Source organism: Castor canadensis, chromosome 5 (assembly GCF_047511655.1).
Source record: "Castor canadensis chromosome 5, mCasCan1.hap1v2, whole genome shotgun sequence".
In the NCBI taxonomy this organism is placed as follows: Eukaryota; Metazoa; Chordata; class Mammalia; order Rodentia; family Castoridae; genus Castor; species Castor canadensis.
The window spans coordinates 156,089,186-156,107,803 of NC_133390.1; the positions used below are offsets into that span (position 1 = coordinate 156,089,186).

The 18,618-nt window shown below is 48.0% G+C and overlaps 1 protein-coding gene across 4 annotated transcripts in view; it reads right to left on the minus strand.

Moving 5' to 3' along the window:
- Positions 1-412: 412 nt before the first annotated feature.
- The window catches only part of Bcl2l1 (BCL2 like 1), a 50,731-nt gene continuing 32,525 nt past the window's right edge, over positions 413-18,618 (minus strand). For all 4 annotated transcript variants that reach the window (XM_074074515.1, XM_074074516.1, XM_020171966.2 and 1 more), the window contains exon 3: positions 413-2,043. In XM_074074515.1, coding sequence (XP_073930616.1) covers positions 1,906-2,043 — 138 coding nt within the window. In that variant the 3' untranslated portion in view covers positions 413-1,905. The remainder of the gene's footprint in view (positions 2,044-18,618) is intronic.

Genomic DNA, 18,618 nt, shown 5'->3' on the forward strand with positions numbered 1-18,618 from the left:
GTCCTCATGGAAGGCCTATTAGCAGCTAGGGCTGTGTCTGTCTCTCCCTCCCCTCAATAGAATGGATGCTCCAAAAATGCAATGGCTTTGTTTGCTGCAGGACCCTCAGTGCCTAGGGCTCTGCACAGGCAGCAGAGCCCAGTAAACATTTGCAAAGGGCTATTTGACCATCTCTAGACAGTCTAGAATGTCATTCTAGCCTGTCAGTTCTAGTCTAGATGTCACCGCTGAGGGCCAGCCGGTATCCAGTACACAGTAGGTGTTCAACTCAAACTCCTGCCCATGTGCAGATGAAGAAATTAGGGGGAAGGGGGAGACAGGATTTGGTGAGGCCCCCAGATGCCATCCCCTGCCCCTCCCCCACCCACAAGCAGCTTCTCCCTTCCCATCATGGAGCACACAGAACCCAGGCTTGCTGTTCACTGAGTCAACACAGTTTATTACCGAACTGCACTTTCACCTTCACACAGACTATTTCAAAGAGCTGGAACAAGTGTGTGGGGGGGAAGGGGCAGGGGAGGGACAGGTGCCCCTCAGGAGCCAGGACCCCCCCTGGCCAGCCCGGGCCAGAGTAGGGGAGGGAGCATTAGGCCATCAGTCTCCGGGCACCAGCTCTCCACGTGCACGCGCACAGCAAGCCAGCAGCTCCTCACACATAAATACAGACACGCTTAACAAAAATAGTATATCATCTTCACAAGGAATAAAAACTAGTCTTGAATATGTACAGCAGAGAGCCCGGGGCGGCCAGAGCTGGGCTAGAACCCCCAGGGATGAGACAGGCCAAGGGTAGAGCAAAGGAGAGAGGGAGGCCTGAAGGTCTCCTGGCCAGGCCACTCTGACCTTGGCAGCCTGGCTGTCCAGGCTGATCAGGGGTACAGCACAAGTCTGCCTGGCTGGAGAGGACAGGCCCCTCCACCATGTGCACCAGGCTCTCCTACCTGCCCTTCCTGCCTGAGGTAGGGAAGACCCCAGGGTTCCCACAGCTGCTCCCTATAGCTCCCCTTCACTTCTGGGCTGGATCCTCTGCTCCTGGGCCCCATGAGTCCAAGGCAAAGATGCCACAGGCTCATTTCCTTGCAGAAAGTGAGGCAGCTGAGGCCATAAACAGCTCTGGGGCACCTGTCTTGGGCCCTGTTGGTCCTTCAGTCATGGTCATAGGAGCCAGGGGAGAGGCGGGGAAGGGACTAGGGTGGTGCTAAACTGTAAGGGCCACCCTAGTTTTAGCATTGGGTGCTTCCTGCAGCTATGGCCCCCTCCCTCCTGGGGCTGGCCTCTAGCCAGAGGCCTCTGGAGAACATTCAGACTAGGAGTGAGGACTGTAGCCAGGCTAGAGGTGGGGAAGAAGTCCTGGTCCTTGCTTCTCTATCCCAAGCACCTGAATGCCTAATTAGTCAAAAGTGGCCTTTAAATGGCTCTTGGGGGTTGAAATGGAAGGAGGTGGGGCCCAGGTCCAGAAGGGGATGGGAAATGATCAATTCTGAGGCCACAAACATCAAAACAAAGGCAATCTAGTCTCTTTCTGGGGAAAAGGTTCCACAAACTTCAGCCCCCTGGCAGGAAAACATTCTCAGGAGGTTCGGGGGTAATACCAATTCTACCAATCAGGCAGGGTCCTCCTGCCCCACCCCCCCATCCCTGCCAACCTCTATGGGCCAGATTTGGGGGAAACTTTGTTAATTTTGAGGCCAAGAGAACTGAGGTGTGGGGAATGTGGCTCTCACAGAAGCATGGTAGATTCTAGGAAACTAATTGCAGGGGACCAGGTCAAAGCCCAACCCTGTGATGGGGTGGGGGGTGGGCATGGGTTGCATGTAGTGATTCTCCTGGTAGCAATGGTGGCTGGATGGAGAGATGTGGGGGCAGAGTAGGAGGTGGGAGGGTGAGTGGGTGGTCAGTGTCTGGTCATTTCCGACTGAAGAGCGAGCCCAGCAGAACCACGCCAGCCACAGTCATGCCTGTCAGGAACCAGCGGTTGAAGCGCTCCTGGCCCTTCCGGCTCTCGGCTGCTGCATTGTTTCCATAGAGTTCCACAAAAGTGTCCTGCAGGGAGAAACAAGGGAAGACACCATGTAAATCCTCTTGACAATTACAGGTCTGGGTAGGAGAAAAGGAGCATATGATGACAGTCCTGGTGTTTTGGAAAACTATAGTCATCAGTGCCCACTCTGGGCTAGAAAAAAGGTTAAGGGTTGCCCTTCTTGACTGTCAATTGAGAACAATCAACTCAGCTTACTACTAAATACACAGGACCTGGATCAGACAGCCAGGAGTGGGACTCACTCTAGAACCCAATAAGGGAAAAGACAGGAACTGACAGAAGCCCAGGTGGCTGGGTGGACTTCAGGAGAAGAGGGATGGGGGAGATGAGGGAGCAGGGGAGAGCATGAAACAGACCATGTGCAGCCTCCTGCCAGCCTTTCCACTGCTATGCTAGAGGGAGGGAGGAGTGGTTCAGGGTAGTGGGTCTTGGAACTTTTAGGCAGAGGCTGGTTTTCCCTCTAGTGGGGTCTCTGGCCAGGGCAGCCTGCCTGGTGAATGGGAAGAGCAGGGCAGAGCTGAAGTAATAAGAATGAAGATTTGGGACACAGGATTGAGAAGACCCATTGCTGCTCCCCACCCCAGAGTTGTCTGGGCCGAGGAAGAGGTGAGCAACAGCCCGCAGCCTTGAAGCTCAGTCAGGAGGGAAGCATATGACATGGGAAAGGAGGGGCTGTGGGCTCAATTACTCAGCCCAGGGCAGCCAGCCTGTGGGACCAGAAGCAGGAGGCTAGGAGCACCCTTCTGTGAGTAAGCTTCCAGTCTACTTCATCCTCTAATCCTCCCAGCAGGGCCGCAATGGGCTCTTTCTCCATGTACAGATCAGAAAGCTGAAGCTCTCAGGGCCAAGGAAATGGATCAAAGTCACCTCATCTGGGCACCAAGCTTGGTCAGCAGAGGAACCAGAACCCAAACCTGGTGTCTGGCCACTAGAAATAAGTGCTCAGTGTGTCTGTAAAGTGAATGGATCACTGGCTGGCTCCAGAGCCCATGCTCTTGCCTCTGTAGGGTCTATGTCTCCAACTGGCTGAATGGCAGCAGCACACTCAGACAGGGTCTGCCCTCTCCAGGTCCCACCCATTGGTGTGCTCACTTAGGATACCTGCCTGGTCCACTTCCAGTCTGATGACCCTCTCAGGCCACGCACCACCCAGAGATTTCTAAAATTAGACATCAGCTCATGGCACACCTGTGCTTACAGTCCTCCATCAGCTCTCCCTGCACTTAGAAAGCAGTGTCATTTATTTTTGTATTCTTGCTACCTAGCAGAGTGACATGTACCCTGAACTGAGACTGGATCAAAAGAATCTTCAACATTTATTAAGTCATTAGGGATATAGCATTGAGCCATGAACCATGGCACTTTCTGTAGAGTTCACTATCTAGTTGGGGAAAAGGAGCTGTAACAGGCAAGCAGATAGGGAAAGCCCCTCCATGCACACACATCTAATCCAGTCTCTCCAAGCTCTCAACCTTCTCAAGGCTTCCCTCACATCTGGAATAAAGTCCCCACTCCTTCCCATAGCCAGCAGACTATCGAGCCTAGTTCTCTCTGCCCACACTTTCAGTCACGAGGCCTCTGGTGATCCTCCTGACACAATATCTAAAACTGTACTCATCTCTCTGCCTACCCCCTAACCTTGTCTTATTTTTCTTCTTAGCACTTTTCTCCCCCCCACCCTCACCCCTTTTTTTAAGACTGGGTCTTATTATATTGATCAGGCTGGCCTTGAATTCTCTATATAGCCCAGGCTGCCCTAGAACTTGTGATTCTCCTGCCTCAGTCTCCTGAGTGCTGGGATTATAGACATATATCATTCTGCCTGGCTCTTCATACCCAGACTGTGTACTTTGTTTTGTTGGGATTTGTCTCCTTTACTAGGTGTGTCTGGATGATAGCAAAAATTCTGTCTTATTCCTACATACCCAATATCCAGAGAACTAGGTCTGGCACAGGCTTGGTGCTCAATGGGCTTGTGTTGCCTAACAACATTTCAGTCAACACACAGATACAACAGTGCTCCCATAACATTGAAATGGAGCGGAAAACTTCCTATCCCCTAGCCTAGTGAAACTGTAGCTCTTGTAATGTTCCAGTGCGATGCACTCTCACGAGTTTGTGATGATGATGGTGTAAACAAACCTACTGGGCTGCCAGCTGTATGGAAGTGAAGCACAGGCCATCCTCTTCCTGTAAGTGGCCTGAGGAAACCTGTGAAAATGGCTCACTACTCTCTTGACTGAAAACCCCACAAAATCATGCAAATCATGAGGTTCAAATCTTCATGTTCACTTTTAAGAATTTCCATGAAACTTCCCAAGCCATCAAAGGTACATATATTTGGTGTACATTATGAAAAGTCGTTAAGTATCTGAAAGATGTCACTTTAAAGAAGCAATGTAGGGCTGGGCCCGATGATTCACACCTGTAATCCTAGCTCCTTGGGAGGCTGAGATCAAAAGGATCAAAGTTCGAGGCCAGCCTGGCAAATAGTTAGCAAGACCCCCATCTCCAAAATAATCAGAGCAAAATGGACTAGAGACATGGCTCAAGAGGTAGATGGCCTGCTTTCTAAGTGCAAAGCCCTGAGTTTAAACCCCAGTCCTAATAAAAAACAAAAAAAACAAAAAACAGTGGAGTTGATAGATGTGCCCAGGCCAAACAGTGGGACTCGACACAGGGTCGATGGCCCAAAAAGACAGCTAAATTTTTGCTGCACAAGCTTGAACATGCAGAGTAATGCTGAACTTAAGAGTTTAGATGAAGATTCTCTGATCACCAAACATATCCAGGGGAACAGAGTACCCAGGATGCTCTGCTGTACTTACAGAGTTCAGTTATACGGAGATGATCCTCTCTGAAAAGGAACAAATTGCTCCTACCAGAAGAGAAGGTTGCACAGAGGAAAAAGATATCCCAGAAGAAACAAAAATTTATGGCACGGGAATAAATTCAGCATAAAATAAATGCAAATATAAGCAAATAAAACCCCAAAGCACACACAATTGCATACAGTACGTAACAATTAATGATAATGAACATCTATGTTACTGGTTTATATATTTGCATACCATACTTTTTAATCGTTATTTTAGCGTGTACTTCTTCTCACGTAAAAAATACTCACCATACACTGGCTGTGTTGGACTGGTAGCAGCCTCAGATGCCAAGTGTTTACTGCCTCTTTGGATTGCATCAGTTTCTCTTGTGCTACCCTGTTTGTCAAGTACACTCTGTGATGTTCATGAAACAACAAAATGGCTGAATGACACATCTCTGTTTGTGTCCTAGTTGTTAAGCAACACATGATGGTACACACAGCTCAAATGTATTGCAAGTCCACTAAGCAACAGTGCAGGCACTGTTACTGCACGTCCCCTCCGTCAGAGTCCTCAGAGATAGAGGTGTGTGCCCCCACTTCACAGATAAGATGTCTGAGGCTTACTGTAGCTAACAGACAGCAGTGACAGGACTGGACAGCAGACCTGCAGAGTTTCACAGTGAGTGCAGGTGCTGGGGCTGTGGTTCAGCATGGAACCACATGTACTGGGTTCCACCCTGAGCAGATCACAGAGAACACTACTTCAGCAGTGCTGAAAGGGTTTTACAGAAAATGAATGTGGAAGCAGGGGTGAAGTGGAGCCATGGTTCTGGGTAGAGGAGGCCAATGGCTGGCTGTGCCTCCCTGTCTCCCTTTCTTCCTGGCTGGTCTCTGTCAGTCTTGGCAGATTAAAAAAACTTTTTGTGTGTGATGAGTATTTTCAAGATAGTGTCTTGCAATTGGGACTGGCCTCAAACTGTGATCCTCCTGATCTCTGCCTCCTGGCTAAATGATTTTTTTTTTTTTTTTGCAGGGGTGGTACTACTAAAGATTCAACTCAGGGCCTCTGGCTTGCTTGAGCCACTCTGCCAGCCCCAAAGTGTTTTCTTTTTTGGCTGTACTAAATCTTGAACTTGGGGCCTCATACTTGCCAGGCAGGCATTCTGCCACTTGAGTCACTGTACCAACTAAAAAAACTCTTAAGAGAGGTTTAATTTTTCTACTCTCAAGTGAAGTAAGTCGAGGTGGCGTTACAGAAAGACTTACTATGTGTGATAGGGGATAGCTCTGGACTGTGGGGAGCACAGGAGAAGTCAAGCCATGGCCAGAGGCCCTGATTATCCCAAAGGGTCAAACGTCCCACAAGGAAGCAGGGACACGGGTTGTAGCCAAAGTGGGACAGGCTGGGCTCCCACAGGAAACTTTCAGCTCTGGGGCTGAGCTGGAGTAAACAGGCCCTGTCTCGGCAAGGGCACAAAGCATTCACTGTCCCGGAGCATCACTCCAGGGTGGAGGGAGTGTTCTCATTTTGGTGCCACAGAGAACAAGGTACTGACCAGCTCTATACCCCACATGTGGTGTGTTCCTGCCAGGACAATCTCTACTTCAGAGCTCCTTCTCCTGGGAGGGGAGAAGGGATTGGACTGGATTCTGGGACTGCTTTTGCAGAGAGGGAGATTAGGGCATGCTGTTCCAGGGTGGGGGCTGGAGAGGCAGTGGTGTGGGTATATTTAGCCCCTGGTTCACACGACACACTTGGAAACAAACACAGCCATTTTCTCAGCGGGCGGCTGCTCTGGATAAATAAACAGGATTGCAGAGCAGCCCTAGTCTGGAAAAGCAGAGATAAACCCTTGCTGCTCTCCGGGTGGCTTCTACTGATTTCAGCTAGACCCATCATAATGGGCAGGGGACAAGGTGAGGGTAGGGTTCAAGGAGGTCTCTGAAGTCACGGAGGCTCTGAGGAGACCCAGGGTGGATGGCCTATCTGTATCCTCAACTTGGGTTACAGTAAAGTGGGAGTTTTTGGAGCTGACTACTGCCCTGGGGTTTTAGGAACACTGGGGACAAGCGATAGCTAATGACCACTAGAAGAGCGATGACTCCTAGCTAGGCAAATTCCACAAGTCAGCAACCCACTTGCCCATTCTGAAGTTTCCCACAGCAGGTTTGTGGCAGAGCCTACATTAAGACCCTGGGTCTCCTGACCAGGTCCCCAGGAGAGGTCCAGGCTGGAACCACTTTTATGGTCCTTCCTCCAACACTTCAGAACCTCCAATAGTCCTGGCCACACACATGGAAGGGCCCCACACACACAGTCTAGACTGCTTGTGCCTTTGCCCACAGTGTCCTCTAACTGTTCACTCTTCCCACATCTCTCTTCCTCAGTCACTAACAAGACTCCACTATAGAATGTTCTCTTCTCCACTTGCCTCTCCTCTAACTCTGGGATGAATGTCTCCTCTGTACTCCCCAAAGCCCTAGACTTTCATTCATAACACAAATATTTATTGAGTACCCACGAAGCTCCCAATCCAGCATTGGAGATACAGCAGTGAATAGGCTTCCAATGGAGTCTCTTAGTTCTGGTTCACTCTCATGGCGGTGAGAGAGGCTCAGTGCAGTGAAGTAAAACGTCGTAGACATTACAGTCATCTGTGGCTCTCCACAGGGCCACAGCACATAAGATATGCTGTGCTATTCCAATTTCATGGGAGGGCAATTAGTACAAAAAGTCTAAAAAGCCTCCTGAGGGGATACTGATAAGAAAAAAAAAAAAAAAGGTCGAGAAACACTGTTCTAGCAGGAAGCAGAGAAAAGATCACAAGAAAAAACAAGATAATTTGGGATGATGGAATTCTGAAGAAAGTCAGTAGAGGTAATAGAATATCTGGGGGCCTGGTAGAGGTGGAACAGTCAAGAAAGTCTCTGATGACTAAGAGAGCTGTGAGCTGAGACCTGAATGACAAAGTGGCAGAGGACATTCAAGGATGACAATATCAAGCCAGGTGCCGGTGGCTCACGCCCATAAACCTAGCTACTCAGGAGGCAGACATTGGGAGGACTGCAGTTCGAAACCAGCTGGGTGAGCAGTTTGCGAGACCCTATCTCAAAAAATCCTCCACAAAAATAGGGCTGGTGGAGTGGCTCAAGATGAAGGCCCTAAGTTCAAACCCCAGTACTGCCCAAAAAAGAAAAAAAAAAAAAAAGGCTGAAAATATCTTAGGTAAAAAAGAACATGCTCCAAGGGCTTGGGGGTGTAGCTCAGTGGTAGAGTACCTGCCTAGCATGTGTGAGGCCCTTGGTTCCATTCCCAACACTGCCCCCCCCGACACAAACAAACAAATAAACAAAAAACACCCCAAAACAACAAAACCAGCCTCTGCTAAACCTGGTCCATCTTCCAATTTTCATCCTTTTTCTCTCTCACCTCCACACCTTTATGCTTCTTCCTTGCAGTGTGACTTTGAGCAAGTTACTTTACCTCTCTAGTCTATAGTATCCTCACTTGATAAACAATAAGAATAAAATAACTGTTAAATAACTGTTATGATCTTTTTTTAATATTTAAATATTTACCTGTGTCAGGCACTAATCTAATTCACTTTATGACATGTACAGTCATACTAACTTGACATTACTGTGTGTCCTGTCTTCCCCACTAGAATGTGTGTCTTTGTTACCTGTACCTGTAGAACTTGAACATAGCAGGTATTATTCTAAAAAAATCTGTTGTGGACACACACATGAATACTTTGATGGAATCCTCATAGCATTTCTTAACAGTCCATTTTACAAATGTGGAAGTGGAGGTCCCAGTTTACTTAAGATCCCTACCTAGGCAGTGATGTGCTGGGATTTGTCTGAGTTCTAGCTGTTACTCATTCTGATGTCCTATCTTGCAATCTCAGTCCCTACTACCTGTTCCCACAGCAATCCTGACCTCTCCAGTGGTGGCTGTCAATGCCTGAGTACCGACCTGAGAGACCCTCTGCTCTTTCTGAAGGTCAGCTCATCAAGTGCCCCATGTGCCTCAGTGGGTAGCACCACAGCTGATGGTGGTACCATCATACTCAGCTGATGGCTCTGAGGCCACATCTGTGGGCTCAAGGTCACATAGCAAGCTGGTGGCCTGGCTGGGATGTCCACACCAATAGTCTGGCTCAGTGCCCTTCCTAAATTTCAAAGAACAGAACTTTTCCAGCTCCCATCCTGAGCCAAGTGCCAGCACTTTGGTGATTAAAGAAGGTTCTCATTTTGTGAGCTCAGGTAAATGGAGGCTAAGGGCAACCAAGAGACCTGGCCAAACAGGTTAAGTGGGGAAGCCAGTTTTAAGTCCCAGTATGTTTGGCAGCAATCCCCATATTCTGGACCAACACCATGGCCCTCAGCCCTTCTAGGAGGGTAAAGTGGCTAGAGGCTAGGCTAGGAGCTGAATGAATGAGCTCTGCCCAGGTTGAGAGGTGTCACAGGGAAAGGATATGACGAAAACCAGGAGGGAAAGTGAAACCTTCTGTTCCTGGCTTCAGTGGGGAACAAGTTCTTGTGCCAGACAGCTCTTCCTTCCTCTTGGTTGACTGGGGCCCACCAGGTCTGGGCCCACTGCTTCCTTCCTGCTTGGTTATTTCAGGAAAGAGGTAGGTGGAGGAGAGGAAGGGGCTCCTTGTAGCCAGGGAAAGTGCTAGTGACATCAGGTCTGTACCTTACTCTGGCTTTGTCATGGCCTGAATGAGTCACTTGCAGAGTCACTTTCTGCTCCTGGCCTCAGTTTCTCTGAGGGCAAAGCTGATCAATGCCTATTGAGTAGACAAACAAGGCTTTGTTTGGAGAGCCATAGGAGATGGCAGGGACGGGGTGGAGCAACCAGAGGCTTTATCGCTCCCTTGGAAGGGAGTTGCAGGGAAGTGAGGTTTGTGGTTGGAATACACTTCCCTTGGCTTTCCTAGGGCAGATGTTGGCCTCCTTGATGTGAAAGGAACAAGCCTTTCTCCTCTGCCCTGGGGAACATAAGCCAGGAGTTCAGAGAAATAGCTCATTGGGCAGGGACAAGGAGATGAGTGGCCAGTCTGTGCTGGGGCCCACGCCTCAGTCCAGCTGGGCCTGCTGTGGGCACCATAGCAAGCCTTTTAACTTTGGAGCCTCAGTTTCTCCTGCCTTGACCTCATAGGGCAGTGGTGGTGAAATGGGGGGGGGGAAGAAGTGGCAAAAGCACTTGGTAAAGGAAGCAACCTGACCTTGGGGTTATTGGCTAAAGGGGGAAGGGGTTCTTGAGGGGCCGAGGCCATCATCTGGGATTCAGTGAATCTTTCAAGGCACTCTCAGAGTACACTTCATGTTCCTCTTCCTTCAACTCTGCCTGTCAGCTGCCAGCCTCCACCACCCACCCCCACGGCCCCATTAGTTCTAAGAAGCAGGCTGACAGATGTGCTCATTTCTCAGAAGGAGGAAGTGGTTGTGCTCGGAGGAGATAACACCTCCACCGGGGAACTGAGAGAGCTATCAGGCCCAGCAGTGAGAGAAAGGCCCTCATCTCCCTAGCTCAGAACTAGGCCGCCAGGCTTGGGCCCAGGAAGAGGACACACAGGCACTTACTGGGCAGAGATGCTCGATGGGGCTTGTGACTACCTGCCCTGAGAGTGCTGGCAACATGATGTAGCAGTCCCATAACATAAATCAACCCCATGACATCTTAGGAATGTGGAAGCCCCCACAACCTGGCAGAAGTGGAGAAACCAGCTCGGCCAGAGGACCAAGAGGTACAGGAGGCCCAGGCATGACCTATGGGATTCCACTACGAACTGTTCTTTAAGTTAGGGCAGAAGTCATATATATATATGTATATATATATATATATATATATCCCCATTCCAGCACTCAGCCTTTCTCTATCAATAAAGTTTCTTTCCTTGCCTGTAACTCTGGTGCTCCAGTCTTCTATTCTTGAGAGTGTTCTGGGAGCAAGAACCCTCTAGCATGTCTGTGGATTCCCCCATGACATCTCGCACCCGTGACAATGACAGCTGGTATTCACTAAGCAAGTGCTTCATGTGTGTGTGTGTGAAGGGGGGGAGGTGTGGTGGCCCAAACAATGTATATACACGTATACATTGTAAAGACGATAAAATTAATTAAGTCCTCATAACAACAAAACATGCTTCATGTGTGAGCACACATAGTGCTCACAACAACCTGATGAGTAAGTGCTGCACTCACTTTCCATGTTACAAACAAGGATACAGAAGCAGAGGTAAGGTTCCCCCAAGGTCACACTGTGCATCAGTGGTGGCATTAGAATTCCAACAGCCTGGCTCCACAGCCTATCCATTAGATACTGACCCTAATACTCCCATTTCACACATGGAGTTCAGAAAGGCAGAGTGCCAAAGGCAGCCTGCTAACACTGCAACTGTCTCCCTGCAGGTGGCCACATTGGTGGGAGTTCAGAGCCATCTCTAGAGCGTTCCATGCGGAGCTCCCTCCTCCTGATGGAGCATCCTACCTCTGGACAGCTCCACTGGGAAATGGGTCCCAGTTAGGGAACCTCTTTCTCTCTCCCTCTTGCTGGCATCAGCTCTGGTCCTCTCTCCTTTGCTGCTCTCCTGCAAGTCTGTCAAGAGCTGCCCAAGAAGGCAACACAGATGGGTAGAAGCAACTTTGTCAGCCTTGCCCAGGCCAGGTCCTGCTCCTCTCCACGTGTCAGTTTCTTCCCTTGTAAGATGGAGGTGCTATCTGGATGAGGACAGGTGCTCTACCACTTGAACCAGCGCAGGACAGGCTGACTTATGTCCCCACAAAGCTGGGTGCCAGAGCACAGTAGGAAGGTAATGAGTAAGTCTGGCGACTGGACTAAGATGTTTAGCATTGGATTTCACCTGCAAAATGGGACAAAAATGACCTAAATTCAAAAGAATACTTGAGGAGTCAACAGTAATCCATATAAAGCTCTTGGAACTGTGCAAGCACTTTAGGAAACTTAATAAATGTCAGCTACTACAACTGTTCTTACTAGGCCAGGTTCATTTGGAGTCTTACCCTTCCCTGCCAGGTTTCCTCAGCTTCACCTAGGACCACCTAGGCTGCTTCACCCCTCAAATGTCATGTTCTGTTCAGCGCCAGGACACTTGCCCATGCTGGTCCCTCTACCCAGTTATCTCTTATTTCTCTCTTAGGGCTCAATCCACAGGTCACTTTGTTAAGGAGACCAGCTGCTCACTTTGCCCCATTTGCTCATGTGCTCTTTCCCCCAGAGAAGGTGCTGAAGAAAAAAAAGGCATTCTTCATCCCATCCTCATTGCCTAACAAAACTACCAGGAGGCTAAGACACCAGGCAATTGGGAAAGGAAATCTGCTTTCCCACATACCAAGTCCTTCTGAAGCAGGATAGACAGATGAGGAGATAGGGAAATTAAAACTAATAAATACTAAAAGGGTCAGAGTCTCAGACTCTGACATTACAACCAGGAAGAAGAAACCAAAAAATTAAAAAGATAACAACAACAACAAAAAAAAATCGAACAAACAAAAAATCCAAGAGTAGTTATCTCCCTCCCACCACCTTTTAGATGTTAAGTTATAAGAATAGGGAGACATAAAGGGGCTGTCTGCATCTGCCTTCCCCCTTGAGATGTTAAGAAGCTGCAAGGCTCCTTGACTGGGTAGAGACACAAATATGGAAGGGATGTCTTGCAAAAGAAAGTCCTAAAACTCACCTATTGTCCCTGTGTTTGGGCGGGCCTAGATCACATGTCCATGTTTTAAAATAATAAACAGCTCCCATCTTGGGCACCCAGATCCATTGTCTAATGACTAGGGGTTGATAGATAACATCACCACACGCATTCTCCTACCTCAAAGTAAAAGAACCACCATTTTGAGTCTTCTGTCCCATTTCCTGGTGGAGAGTAGTTGGTGTTTCTCTATCCCCCGCCCCACTTTCCCTACTATATCCTGATATAATAAAATAAATCCTTGCTAAAACTTCCACCTTGTGAGACTCCTTGAAATGCTTTCACTTGTGGATCTCAAGTACTTGTGACTACACAAAACTAGGAAGCAAAGGGAACCCCCTCATCCCTCATCTAGTGACACTTCCAGCCCAGGCTCAGGAAGGGAGACAGGAAGCTTATGAGAAAGCTCTGGAAAAGATATCTTCTATACTGTGCTGAGGCAATGGGCATGAGGGACTTGGGTAACAACCTTCAAAGACTAGGGTCAATCCTCTCCCTAAGATTCTGTTTTTTTCTGGAGTTTTTGTCTCCAAGTGTGCCATGGTTCAAAGCAGCTTCTTCCTCCCCTTTCCGCCAAAGCCAGGCAGACTCATTCTTCTGGGGCTGCTCAGTGCTGGCTACTGGGGAGGAAGAGCATGGGCCTACAGTCTGTGGGTGTGGGTTTCATTTCTCAGCTCCATCACTAGTTTGCCTGGAACAGGCAACAGTTTAGAGGAACATCTCTAAAATGAAGATCAACTCACAGGGCTCCCATCAAGGATACAGCTAGAGGAGGAGTAAGATGAAAGTTAACACACATGGGAACAAATGTGTGATACCTGAGTTTTCTCTCAGCAGTACTCAGAAAATTCAGTAATCACTGTGTAAGTAATCAGACTACAAAAGGGTCTGATCTTCCTCTACCTCAAAGCCCACTGCACTTTGTCTTTAAGACTGCAGGAATGGGGAGGGGGGAGGACAGAGGGCACATGTTCTCAGAGTGGTTAGGCACATGTCCTTAGAGTGGTCAGGTCTTTGTGAAGTGAGGAACTGTGATCTCTTCATCCCAGCACTGCCTCCAACTAGTTCAGACAAGTCCTGGGTATTTTCAGCTACCTTTATCTGATCGGAAATGTTTGGAATTCCACAGCAGAAGCCAAGCTCTGGAGGATTTGGGGATGGGTGCAAATCCCTGCAATACCCTTCCCTCCTGCTCTCCTCCTCCTACAAGGTATGAATGCTCATCGGTCCCATCCCCAAGTCACCAAAAACTCACACAGACCTAAGTCCGAGACTGGGGCTTGCATTACCCACATTCCAGTTCCTTTAGTCTTCCTTTCTTTCCCTCCTTGTTTTGGTCTTATCCACACTACAATTTTCTATTATACTCACTCAATTGATTTAATTGAGTATGTTGAAAGCTGGGTTGCTGGTACCTCATGCCTGTAATACTAGCTACTTGAGAGGCTGAGATCAGGAGGATCAAGGTTTAAGGCTAGCCCAGGCAAATGGGAGAGCCAATCTTCAAAACAACCAGGGCAAAATAGACTAGAGTTTTGATTAAAGTAGTAGAGTGCCTGCTTTGTAAGTGCAAAACCCTGAGTTCAAATACCCTTAGTCTCACCAAAAAAAGAAAAATAGAACATACTGAAAAATCTCTGATGCCAGTGATGGTGCTAAGAGGGTAGGGCCACCTCAGGTGAGCTGTTCACAGACACTGAATGTCAGAGTACAGACTGGTGTACTGCACTACACCACCACTATCACAAGGCCCAGCTCACAAAACTTCAGTGTTGTGTCATGCATGTGTCTAGTTTAATCCTCTCCCTGAAATTATGGGACACAAGACCCAAAGAAGGTAAAGGGACACCCCTAAAAGCCTCACAAAGACCAAGCTTGGCCTCAGGTTCCTGAATCCTGGAGCTGGAATGGCTTCCAAACCCAGTTCTAGGGGGACCATGCTGCTGGACCTGCAGCAAGACCCTTTACCCCTGAACCTAGTGTTCTGGACATACAATGAGAACAGCTGTACCTACTTCACAGGCATAGTAGCAGAATTAAATGGTGCATGGTGAATGATCAATAAATGTTATCTGTTATTTTTTCATAGCGAAAGAGCTCCATTTGGGCTTCATGAGAAGTGCCTCTGTTATTTGTAGCCATAAACAAAAACAACAGCTAATATTTGCATAGCTAATATTTACTGCTTGATTTCTCAAAATCTTCCAAGTAGGTGTTGTCTCCATGTTACCAATGAGGAAACTAAGACTCATAGAAGTGATGAGACTCTGCCTGAGGGTGGGAAGAATGACTGGGGAGGGTGTGTCTGCAAAGCATATTAAATTTGCCAGTGCAATGGGGTAAATGAAGAGGAACTTTACTAAATCCTTCTTCCCATCACCTTTCTCCCACCCAGTATTTACTGAGGATCTGCTGCTCTTAGGACCTGGAAGTCAGAGATGACTTTGAGGACAGGGACACTGCATGTTCTTTGTTCCTGAGTGACCAAGAGATAGGAAAAGGAAGGGTAGGCTGACAGCTGCTCTGTGCTTAGACACTTCCTGCCCCAGCCCAGCTCTGGAAGGCCAGCACTTGCAGAGAGAGAGAGAGCTCCTCCCTCTATCTGGTCAGTATCTTTGAAACAAGTGATGTCAAGTAGCTTTAGTGGCACTGTTCTCTTGAGTTTTCTAAGGTGGAACATGACTTTTTGTGAAGCAGGCTGACCTGTGGAGCTTCAGGAAGGCACGGACACACTGCCCTGCTTAGCTCTGGACCCTCATTCATTCACTAAATCTTTATGAAGTGCTATGTGCTAGGCGCTGTGTGATAAAGCAATCACTGTAGCAGATGAAAATTCTAACCTATATGGGCTTCTGCCCATATAGGCAATAATCAAATGTGTCAGATGGTCATAAATGTTAAAAGAATTATTGTGAGAAAGGGGTAGAGAGAAACATGGAAGAGGGCAAGATTAGAACCCGTGATCAGGGAAAACTTCTTGAGGAAGTACCATTTGATTAGAGACCTGCAATGAAGTGAGGGAATAGGCATTGCAAGAATCTGAGCAAAGACCCTGAGGCAGGAACATGTTTTAGGTGCTACAGAGACAGGATGAGGCATTCAGGTAAAAGAATGAACTGGATGTAGACTGTGGGAGTTACCTGCTTCTCTGGCCCTGTTTAAATCTACAAAAAGCAAAGGAAGAAGAACTTGAGGGATTTCTTTCAGTTGATAAATATGGGGACCTAGAACAAGAAAGAGGCAAAACCATTTCTGCTGCTCTCATCCCCACTCACCCTTTGCTGACCAGGCCCCAAAGGGTGGGTGGCAAGAAGAGAAAGGCAGGTGCTGGATACAGACAGTGGGACAAAGGAGGGTAGGTGTCTGCCTAGGCTATGGCTGCCCCACTTTCAGCACACACACCTGCCACCAGGCATGTGCAGGGCCACAGAGTAGACAGGCATGGGTGGGGATGGGAAGTGCCTTGCTCTGAACTAGGAGAGAAGGGGCATCAGAGCTGTGTAGGGCCTTTGTGACAGAAGGCACACAGTGACTGGTCAACTGAATGAATGAATGAATGAATGGAGTGAATGAGGCAAACCAGGAAGCCAGATGTGCACAAGAACTTTCCAAGTCCTTCTAAATTAACAAGTGAGTCTGGTTGAAGGGATTCCTCTCCTATTATTCCTGCTGTATCCATGACGTACTAGGCTGAGCCTCAAGTGCCCGATCTATGTGAACAGGAGACCAGGGGGTCTGATACCACTAAAGCAGAATTTTAGTGCTGGAAGGAGGCATGGACACTTTATCTGGTCCACTTCATTTACAACTTTAGCCCTCATTGTTTTGGTCTTATCCACACTACAATTTTCTATTATACTCACTCAATTGATTTAATTGAGTATGTTGAAAGCTGGGTTGCTGGTACCTCATGCCTGTAATACTAGCTACTTGAGAGGCTGAGATCAGGAGGATCAAGGTTTAAGGCTAGCCCAGGCAAATGGGAGAGCCAATCTTCAAAACAACCAGGGCAAAATAGACTAGAGTTTTGATTAAAGTAGTAGAGTGCCTGCTTTGTAAGTGCAAAACCCTGAGTTCAAATACCCTTAGTCTCACCAAAAAAAGAAAAATAGAACATACTGAAAAATCTCTCATTTTAACCTTCAGTCCTCTCAAAATCTTTTTCCTTTTTAGTAAATGGTAGCTGAAACCCAAAGCCTGGAGTCACCCTTAAATCCTCTATCTCTCCTTTGTCGGTATGAACCAGTGGATCTATGTCCAAATGTATTCAGAAGCCATCACTGCTCACCACCTCCACTGCTGTCACTGGGTCCAAGTCAACATCATTTCTTGCCAGTATTCTTATAGCAGCCTCCTTACTGGGCTCCAGCTTCTTACCTAGTCCACAGTCCCTTCACCACACAGTAGCCAGGATCAGCAAAGAAAGTTCCTGTCTGCTCAGAACTCCCACTATCTACCCACCTCACCCAGAGGAGGAGTCAAAGCATCACAACATGGCTCGCACAAACCATTTGTACCACTTTCTCGCCTGCTCACTGTTCTAGGCGGGGTCATCTTATGTGCTCTTCATCAAACATACCAAGCATATCCTTCTCACTTTGGTTACCTCTGTCTGGACTGTCCTTTCCAGACTGTTTTATAGTTTGCTTCCTAAGGCTATGCAGAACTCTCATATGCCCTACCTCAGAGGCCTTTAAGGCAAATGCCAGGGTCAGGCACTGGTCACTTATAATCTTAGCTACTTGGGAGCTAAGATTGGGAGGCTGAGATCGGATGGTGGTTGGAGGCCAGCCCAAGCAAATAGTTTGTGAGACCCCCATCTCCAAAATAACCAGAGCAAAATGAACTGGAGGCGTTGCTCCAGCAAGCAATAGAATGCTTGCTTTGTGAGTACAAAGTCCTGAGTTCAAACCCCAGTCCCACCAAAAAAAAAAAAAAAAAAAGACAAACACCAGGGCTAGGGGTCAGTGGTACAGCACTTTCCTAGCATGTGGGAGGTCCTGTGTTCAATCTCCAGTGAAAGAAAGAAAGAAAAGAAAACAAAAAGGTAAATGCCAAAGGCTGCTTAGCCCTCCACCCATCACCCTCTACCTTCTTGGCATGTGAACCCCAGGAAGACAGGTGTCCCCAGTCGCTGGAATGGCACTTAGCATACAGTAGAAACTTAGGATTAGGTAAGTGAATAAATTAAATGAAAAGGCAACTTATTACTACTATAAATAGAAAACGAGTATCATTTGCAACAGAAATCAACATAGAATAAATACATTACACTGACTATTAAAATAAAAGCTGTCCATTTGTAAATCACCTATAAGTTATCTTGAAGAGCACAACTGATCTTGATCAATACCTTTCCAGAGGAGACAGGTGAGGTCCGGGGAAGGAGAAAGCTCAGGCTGTGCTGGACTTTCATTGGCTCACTGACCTGAGCTTTTGTCTTTCATGGGCCTCATGTACCTCCTCTGGAAAGGTGTTGGACCAAGATCAGTTGTGCTCTTCAAGGTAACTTTTAGGTGATATATAAGTGGACAGCCTTGAGCACAAAGCCCTGAGTTCAAACTCAGTAGCACCAACAAAACAAACAAACAAACAAACCAACCAACAACAAAACAAACGTACAGCCTTGGAACCATAGCCCTGCCGCCTCCCCCCCCCCCCCCGACCCCCAGAGTGCAAAGAGACTGAGTCTTAGGGAAGCTGTGGCTGAGCTGGGCCCATAGCACCTGCCTGAGGACCAGAAAAGCCTTCCCTTGTGCCAGGCACAGAGCTGGCATTTCTGCTAAAGAGAACAAAGGCAAAAGAGGAGTGTGCCAGGCTGGAGGGGCCTCGAGGGGCTCTGCAAATTGTGGGAGACAGGCATGCACAAACCTGTAGGTGAGGTCCATGGAGACCAGCCAGCTGAGAGCTGAAATGAAAACAGGCTAAGTCCCAAAGGGGAGCAGCTTTAATCCCGTAAACACCAGACAGGCAAGGAGGTTCAGGTGCAGGTCTGGGGACCCAGCTGAGCCTAGAGGGAGGATGGGACC